The sequence below is a fragment of the Drosophila suzukii genome, chromosome 3, assembly GCF_043229965.1.
Source record: "Drosophila suzukii chromosome 3, CBGP_Dsuzu_IsoJpt1.0, whole genome shotgun sequence".
Lineage (NCBI taxonomy): Eukaryota > Metazoa > Arthropoda > Insecta > Diptera > Drosophilidae > Drosophila > Drosophila suzukii.
Genome location: NC_092082.1, coordinates 3382991 through 3391773, shown reverse-complemented (window position 1 = coordinate 3391773; position 8783 = coordinate 3382991). Strand labels below are relative to the sequence as shown.

Here is an 8783-nt window from a genome sequence, read left to right as displayed (position 1 = left end):
GATTAAGCAAAAGTATAAAAAATGCTTATTAATAATAATAATCCTTTTTGTAATTTAAATATTAATTTTTACAAAAGTTGAACAGTTAAAGAATAAAATTCCTTAAATAATTATCAATATTTTTTAGCTTAAGGCAACTGTATGAAATTATTTTGATAATGTGCTTCTCTTATTTATTTCAAGGGCAAGGAATTGTATCTTCATATATATTTTTTTAATATAACATTTAGTGATTGTCCCAATAACAAATTTTAAATTAAATTAAATTTTAAAAAAGTATTTTTTTTCAGTGCACATACATTTTGTTCAATTTTTCTGATATTCTGCACTGGCATTTTGAACTGTCACAAATACCACACGTGTTTGGTTCTTAAAAAATACACATTTTGCCACTGCACACACAGTGATTTAATTCAACTTTGAGCCCTATTTTTGGTTGACATTCTGCAGCAGCAGGAAATACTGTCCACTTGTCCGGACCATCTGCGAATCAATCAAGTGGAATGGGCTGGCGGAGGGTGCTTTTTTGACTCCAGGACTCTACTCACCGCCATCAGCGTGGGCAGGGACATTTGCATGAACCAGGACACGTCCAGCCTGAAGCCCCGGTTCGTGCGCATCAGCATCATGCGGATGAGGTGGCGGAACTCCCGGGACTCCCCGTACCATCGCACCTCGTAGAAGGCCTCGCCAATCTGCTCGCTCTGCGGATGGAGATTAGTCACGCAATTAGACATCAATCAGTGGGGGGATATGGGATTCGGGGGATGGGGATTCCCCCGTTACGTCACCCACAGCCGTCGTAAATCGCTGCCCATTGTAGCAGTACACAACTATCTGGTAGCCGGCCGCAATCAGGTACATGGTCATCCGGATCATGGTGATGCTGCTGTTGCTGCCCTGCAAAGTGGATGGTGAATTCCCCATTCAGTGAATCGCTTTTTGGGATTCTTCGGGTATCAAGGCCTTACAAATCCCTCGCTCATCTGGAACAAAGCCATGCCCCATCCGAAAAGGCTCAGCAGGAACTGCGAAAATGTGATGTGCCGGAAGCAGTCGTTGACCTCAGCTGCAAAGCTTTTGAAAAGGGTTAAAGGGTATGTACCGGGGTAAGAAAATATACAAATAATAGAAAACCACTTTCAAATAAGATTATGTAAGAGAACAAAATATACATAAATAGAATTATGTGACCTAAACTATAAACAATGGAAGTAATTATTATAGTTATTCACTAAGTCTATTCAAGATTCTATTATATTTTAAGCCTTAAAAAATTTTATTCTATTTTTTTATTAGGTTAAGATTCCTAACACTTACTCCGCCACTCGTTGATACTGATAGATGCAGCATCGTAAATACTCAACCCTGCGTTCTGGAGGAACCAACTCCGATGTAGATAGTTCTATCATTTGGTTAAGGGATTTCATTAGACCCACGCTATGAAGGCATAAGACAATAAAAACTCCATCAAAGCTCACAGCGCCTATTCAAGCAAAAATGATAAACTAATTTCTGAAAAAATTATCATATTTATCTACTCACACATGCCGCAGATATATAGAGAGCAGGTCTCCAGATACATTTGTATATAGTAGTAGGGAAAAGTTAAACCCTTGTCTTCCCAAGCTGGATATAGTGAAGGTAAAGCTGAAGTCGGTTAGGGAGGTTATTATAAATCAAACAACATTATTTTGCAATTTAATTTTATTTAAGTGTTCTACTTACGTAGTACAATGTCGTAGGTTCCCTTGGGACGGGTGAAATATCGATAGAGGTTACTGGCAAAGGAGTTGATAAAGTAGTTTGAAGTAATACAAATACAGCTGTACAAGTAGATAAGAAGTTGCCTTCTAGTACTGGCCCAGTAGCGATCCATTGTGGATTCCACTTGCTGGCGAAGCGTCCTGATTACAGGTAGATCTATGGAAATTTAATGGGAATAAAATGAAAATAGTGTGTAGATCCTACTTTAAAGAAACATACCTGACATCCTGTAGAAGAGCTCGCACTTGAGGAGTAATTCATGACACCGGGCTCTTCGTAATAGATCGTAAATCTGCTGATGGGCAAATAGAAAATACCACATCTTTGCTATCGAAGTGAGGAACTGCAGGGCAGTGCTAACGGTCTGAAATAAAACATATAGTTTTTGATAGAGTGATATGGAATCTAGTAACCCACCTCGACAATTCGAGGGATATCCTGAATATATCTCAAGAACATTTGCCAATGGCCGTAGAGCGAGGCCAAGCTACTCAGGCTAAGGATGATAGTCCAGCTAAGAGGGTTAGAAAGCGGATCCATTAGTTCCCTACTCTTTCCATTTGAAATACCCACATTCTGAGCACCTGTCCGCATCGCGAGGGATCCATCAGATTGAATCCCACCGTATAGGCGAGTCGGATCATCTCCCTGATGCTGCGATAGTTGCGCCTCTTCAGCTCGGCCTCCTCTTCCGGTGAGTACATGTTGCCTAATCGAGGACTAATTGTGTTAATCGTCCATTTATAGGGTCTATCAGGGGGGCGTGGTTCGGGGCGGGTTTTAATTAGATAGTTCAGCAGCAGAGGCAAGAAACCACGCCTCATTACGTGGGCAAAGTTTCACTAAATAATTGAAATACTTTGCGCTGGCAGGAGAAGAAGGGTGAACGATGTGATTCTCGACATGTCCTGTGGTTAATTAGCCAGACCAATAATTAGGTCCACACCAAGTTCAGGCAATATTAAATCCTTTGAAAGCTCATCGGACTTTTGGTATAAAGCTTTTATTTTTGGCGCAAGAAAAGTTTCCAGAAAAGCTACGCGATAATAAGCTTTAGGATGAAAAAATCTTATCAGAGGTTGTAAAACAGAATATGTAAGCAGAAATGGTATATGTAGATGTACAAAATAAATTTTGTAGTGTCAGGAATTTATAGAATTTTCTTTTACTCTTTTTGATACTTTCTACCTGGAACCTGTTAAAAATCTTATCAACACTTTAGCATTGGCAGCTATCCCAACCTTATCCTCAAAAGGCATGATAAACAACACACATTTGCAAATATCTTAGTAGAAAAAGATAAAAACACTTGCTTTTGTTGACAATTGATGTAAGAAAAATCCATCGTTGGATAAATTCTGATAATGGTACCCAGCTGTTTTCTCATAATGGTCCAAGATTAATGGGATATCTTCGCTTTATCGTAATAAGTTTGTAGTCCCCTTAATCTGTATCATGCCTATTTATTGCCCTTACTCGCGATCAACCTTCTTCAGTTGAAATTAATTTGTGTAGTTAGAAAGATCTCCGTTAGAAAATGGTCAACTTAAGTATTTTTAATTTAAATGACGACTGTCTTCATCATATATTGAAATATCTAAGTGTCAAAGACCTTGTAAACCTAGCAGAAACCTTTACAAGGTTTCGACAGATTATATTCGAAAAATCGCCTGCCATTTTTCCAGTATTCCATGGAAACGATGCAGATGTCAGCAAACCAGTATTATATTATTCATCGGTTGGCATTAAACTTTTCAAAACCGTAAATAACAATGTGAAAACACTGGGGGTTACACAAGGACATACTTACGATAAGGAAGATCTTGGAAACGTCGTCAAAGATTTCCGAATTCTTACAAAGGCAAACAACAAAATCGATTTGCAGCATTGCCTAGAAGAAATACCAAAACTTGAGGATATATTTCGATTCTCTTCTGATGGTAAGTACTATTATGAATCCATGGAAAAATTAAACACTTAACCATTTAAACTTTCAGCCTGTGACTATTTGAGTGTAAACGTTCCGTCTTGCATTTGTTACCTTGAGGAATTCTTTCAACTAATTCCCGATTTGCGGGAACTACTACTTTTAGGATATGACAAATGCTCCGATTGTGTTAAAGTTATTTTGAAATCTTTTCCAAAGTTGGATGAACTCTGGATCCGAGGGGCGTGCCTTAAGCTTCGATCGGATTATGAATTGATATCGCAGATCAGTTCTTTAACCAAACTCTCGCTGAACGTTGGTGGACCCAATTGCCTAGCACCTTTGGCCAATTTAACAGAACTTCGAACTCTATATGTGGATAGTATCTTTAGCTACATATCGCCAGGAGAAATAATAGAAATCATAAAGAACTGTAAAAAGTTGGAGTTTCTATACTGCTACTATATCGATCATGGACAACAGCCTCATGATTCCATTGGAAATCTCTTCAGGAGGATTAAATCGCTTCGAGATCCTAGCTTACAAAGTCCCCTTAAGCTGCATACATATATGGATCCACCTTTGTCTGAAGCAAATGTAGGTGTACCAAATATCTGTTAATGTTTTTTATTTTAACATTATTCCTTTTAACTTTTTATCCAGGAAAAGCTCATCGATAATGCCTACTTCGAATATCGCCAACAGGTCTAGGAAATTACACATTGTTCAGCAATGGGGATAGTTAATACTTACACTATCCTTTGCCAACCCCCCAATAAAGATCAACTGTAAAATGTTACTCAATGATTTATATATTTTCATGACTTTTCGCTCATATAGATTTAAATACGCTTTAATAAATTTGTATGCTTGTCAACGATTTCCGGTATTCCATTTAGCTGATTTACAATCGTCGTCGTCCTCAGACTACATTAAAATGTATGTATCGTTAGGTAAATAATTTAAATATTAATAACATCTTGCGTTCGCACGTGTATTTGCTTTGCTCATTTACTTAATATATCTCGTTAGTTTTATTTCAAGTTCAATTCGTTTGCTGCTGGCGTAAATGTTTTTAAAAAATAACGGAACTGAAACTTGCTTTTAGGGGCTTGTATATGAAATAAATATTTACAAAAGGTACAATTAAAATTATGCAGTGGCGGAATGTGGCCGGTGCTCACCAAAAAACCGTGTAGATAATCCTAAATGAATTGCTTACAAAATTTTTTGATGCCTCAAGCATTTGTTAATACGTACACATATTTCTAAAAATGTTTAACTATATTACTTCGAGTTCTTGGCTTTAACATTAGTTATCGAATAGTGTTTGCTTTTTTTTTTTTTTTGGTTTAGTTCTGTTTTTGTGTCAATGCTTGTGTTTTCTTATCAATTCGAAAAGCGGACGATGAGACATTTTATTATCGTCTCTTAATAAAATTTGTGTAGTTTTCTTACAGTGTGATGTCTGTGGTTTCTGAGGGTGTGTGGGTGTGGGCGTGTGTGTCTGTGAGAGGTGTTGGGTGTGTGGCTGTGTGGGTGAGTGAGTGAGTTCGTATTCCCTTTACTGATATGTTTCTAAGAGGCTAACTCGCATCCTGGCTCATCGGTGGCCGAGCAGAGGCAACTAAGCAGGACAAACCCAAGCCAGTTGGACAGATCGATCGGGGTAACCCATGGAGGATATACTAGAACACCAAAAACCAAAACACTCTCGCACGCATACACAGAATGGAATGTGGACAAACAACTTGGGTTGCAATAATTGACTAAACACGCTCTTCGAACGGGGAAAACGCCCCCTCGGGTGAAGATTTCCAATTTTATTGCTTACGTATTCGGAAAACGGAACTAGGGAACTAAACATCGAGTCAACTGCCTAGGGTAGATCTAACTAACTGAACTAACTAACATACGTAACACATACACGCTCCATAACTAACTAACAGCATATGGGTGGGTACAATACCATTTCAGGGGATTCGGAATCTCTACAGACTTCGATGGCAACCCTCGAGTGGCCTTGTCCCAGCCGCATAATAAATAACAACATCTACATCCAAGCAATATTGCAATTACCCAACCAACCTCAATCTCTACTATTCGTTCTGCAAATCAGATTTTATCGGGGGACTATGCCAAGCCAAGCTCTATCGATAAGCCCTAAGCCCTACACACACGCACATGTACTTATAGATCTAGAAACGAACTGGTTGCCCAACGATTTTCAACTACTTTTTGACTTTTTGACATTATGAATTTGAACGATACGCGAACGATACGAACGATTTACATACAGATATATGCATATGGCCATGCGGATCTAATTTATGGGGTGGGGCTGTCGTATCCCCCTCCTCGTCTATAGCCTCCTCAAGCCTCCGATCTGCGGGGTTTTGCGCGCGGTTTGAAAAATAGTTCGAGCTATATACTTATTTATCGTTTAGTTTGTATATATAATGTGTAAATATGCGAGCTGCAATTGCGATGCGTGTATATTCTATATTGTATATATTTATAAGTTGCATTCAAAATATGAATATTTCCGTTTCATTTGTTGCTATTTAGGCTTTTCTGGTGATTTCGTCTATATATTTTTTCTGTTAGCTGTGTCCTGAAGGCGGTAAATAAAGGTTGCTCTGTACACGAGTGGATTGGGCTCTGCTATTTACACGGTAGCATTACTTTTAGGGTATATTATAATAATAATATTTTTGTTAGGCTTTTTGTACGACTTGCGCGGCTCTGCAAACATTTCATTGCAGTTCGGGTAGCTCTTTCTTTATCATTTTTAATTTTTCCTCTGTTCTATTTGTAAAAATACTCAGATCGAATACCGGGGATCTGCCAGGGACCGTCCCACCATCTCTAGACTAGGATACTGTTCATTGCTTTTATATAATTCACATTCCATGTTTGCTAACTTTGCTATCACTTTGAGTTTTCCCTTTTGTATTTTTGTGTGTTGTGAGTGTGTATGTGTGTGGGGTGTGTGGGTGTGTGTTGTGTGAGGGTTTCCCTTTGGAGTAGGTTGTCATTTTTTACATTTTTGGGGTGTCGTTTTGTGTGTGGGTCCCTAATTGCTACGTGCCCTCGTTCCCCGGCCTCTTAGCCTCCTCGGCGTCGCGTCCTTGGAGAAGGGCCCTCTGCTCGTCGTTGGCCTCCGCCTCGCCCTCCTCCTCGCGATCCTCCTGGCCAGGAGCCGCTGGAGCCTGGCTGGCGGCGGCAGTCGGGGGATCCTCGCCAGCTCGACTGCTCACGGGCGATGTGAAGGTCGTCTCCGAGTCTGTGTGGCAAGAGGGGTAATGATTAGTCACTTGGTTATACAGGTACATCATCACAACCGATTACACAGAATGAGTGACAAAGATTCCTAACCCATTTTATGTGGAGTATCGGATTTCTAATTTTAACTTTTACATTTTCCGTATTCGACTTCATGTTTTGCTTTAAAGGATACAAATCAGCATATTAAAATGATTTCATATCATTATAAGCACTTTCATAATTTAAAAATTGTTTTTTTTGAAAGTTAATGTGGAATTCCATTTACTTATATGTATAGCAGATAACATATTTAATATTTTTTTTCTCTGGCCTCATAAAATGGATTAGTCCTTATCAAGGTGCTAAACATAAAGCGGCATGTGGGTGATCATGTGTGTGAGGTGTATGAGTGAGGGCTGTGTGAGCTCGACTTCTAAAGCTGTTAACATCGATCTGGCGCTCGGATTATCCCAGCTGGGTGCTAAACGAAATCAGGACATTCGAACGGTGAGTTTGGTGCGGCACGATCGTTCGGATCGCTCTCAGTAAGCACTATATAGATCGGATCGGTAATACTAACAGATCGCCCGCCCGACGGCCTCCGATCTCCGTGGAGTGTCAGTGTGTCAGTGTCTGTTTCTGTGGGTTCATGGGGTCATGCGGATGTGGGTGGCGATGGGTGTTGTTCGGGGATTCAGAAGGCGGCATCGAAGACGGTGACTGACAGCCAGCCAGCAAGCGGAGGGAAACGGGAGAGATAAAAAGATGGTTGTAGATGATATCTGGTTTCGTCATGGCCGAAAGAAACCCCAGGACGCACTTACAGGATGAGACAGGTAGAGAGAAAGAAAGAGAGAGGGAAAGACAAATGGAAGGAAGAAGAGCGAACTGGCAGTGATGGAAGGTATACCCTATCCGATACAATAATCTACTATACGTTATCTAAAAACGGTACATGATTACACAATAATCTACATATACATATCTTCAAGATATTGCCTCTAGACTCTGATAAGAACTAATAAAAATATTGATTGATTGATTAAGACATCTTAAAATTTCAAAATAAATCATCATATATCTATATAAACTACATGAAATAGTTATATATCCCTATCCGGGTATGATATAATTATAATTATTATTTTTAAACCCATATCTTTTAAACCCATTTCTGAAAGGAGTACCCTCCACAAAGCTCCCATCACTGCCAGCAGGTCACCTAGTCTCACCACCACCTACCCAGACTGCTGTCCCTGGTCTGCTGACCATCCGCGGATCCTGCGGACGCGGATGCGGATGTGGATGGAGGTGCTCGCGAAAGGAGCGGCTTCACCTGGCGCAGAGCCTGCTCCTCGGGATACCGGGGTGTCTGGAACTTCGTGGGCTTCGATTGCAAGGTCGCTGGTACTGATCGCTGGTGCATTAGGGTGCGGTGCCTGAGGGGTGGTGGGGATATAGACTTAGCTAAAACTGAATGAGGTAATTTATTCGGTGAGTAATCGCTGCCGGATTCGCCCTGTAAAAGCCTTGGTTAATATTTGTAAGAAGTATATATATGTTAGGGGATTCTCGAACCATAACGGTGCCGTTGTCGGAGACGCCGGAGCCGGACATGTTGTCCGCCAGGAGACGCTCGCTCTCCGGATCGGACAGGACGCGCGAGATATCAGACTTGTTTTTCAGGATCGACTTGGAGCGCCGGTGGTGCTCCAGATTGGGCGAGGCGTCAATCGAGTCTATCGATGAGGAATGCTTGCTCTCGAACTTGGCTGTGGATCGAGGAGGAATTGGTTAATATTGAAGTATAGAATCTAAGGTC

The 8783-nt window shown here is 40.4% G+C and overlaps 3 protein-coding genes across 10 annotated transcripts in view; 1 reads left to right on the top strand and 2 right to left on the bottom strand.

Moving 5' to 3' along the window:
• Window positions 1-202: 202 nt before the first annotated feature.
• Or63a (Odorant receptor 63a) lies at window positions 203-2712 on the bottom strand. Its single transcript, XM_017078087.4, has 10 exons — window positions 2341-2712; window positions 2185-2281; window positions 1987-2131; window positions 1729-1923; window positions 1546-1650; window positions 1321-1486; window positions 972-1077; window positions 796-900; window positions 549-704; window positions 203-483 (listed from the first exon to the last, which is right to left on the bottom strand). Exons 1-10 carry the CDS (start codon window positions 2589-2591, stop codon window positions 427-429), a joined length of 1383 nt encoding a protein of 460 aa, XP_016933576.3. The 5' UTR covers window positions 2592-2712; the 3' UTR covers window positions 203-426.
• Window positions 2713-3287: 575 nt separating this feature from the next.
• LOC108012317 (uncharacterized) lies at window positions 3288-4458 on the top strand. The gene is made up of 3 exons (XM_017077617.4): window positions 3288-3707; window positions 3765-4291; window positions 4358-4458. Exons 1-3 carry the CDS (start codon window positions 3305-3307, stop codon window positions 4403-4405), a joined length of 978 nt encoding a protein of 325 aa, XP_016933106.2. The 5' UTR covers window positions 3288-3304; the 3' UTR covers window positions 4406-4458.
• A 30-nt stretch (window positions 4459-4488) lies between these two features.
• The window catches only part of Shab (Shaker cognate b), a 66600-nt gene continuing 62305 nt past the window's right edge, over window positions 4489-8783 (bottom strand). For 6 of the 8 annotated variants that reach the window (XM_065864900.2, XM_065864904.2, XM_065864901.2 and 3 more), the window contains 3 exons: window positions 8540-8733; window positions 8204-8480; window positions 4489-6980 (listed from right to left, as the gene is read on the bottom strand). In XM_065864900.2, coding sequence (XP_065720972.2) covers window positions 6778-6980; window positions 8204-8480; window positions 8540-8733 — 674 coding nt within the window. In that variant the 3' untranslated portion in view covers window positions 4489-6777. Of the gene's footprint in view, window positions 6981-7539; window positions 7682-8203; window positions 8481-8539; window positions 8734-8783 lie in introns of those variants that run through there. The other 2 variants (XR_011604274.1, XM_070996416.1) reach the window with 2 other exon arrangements.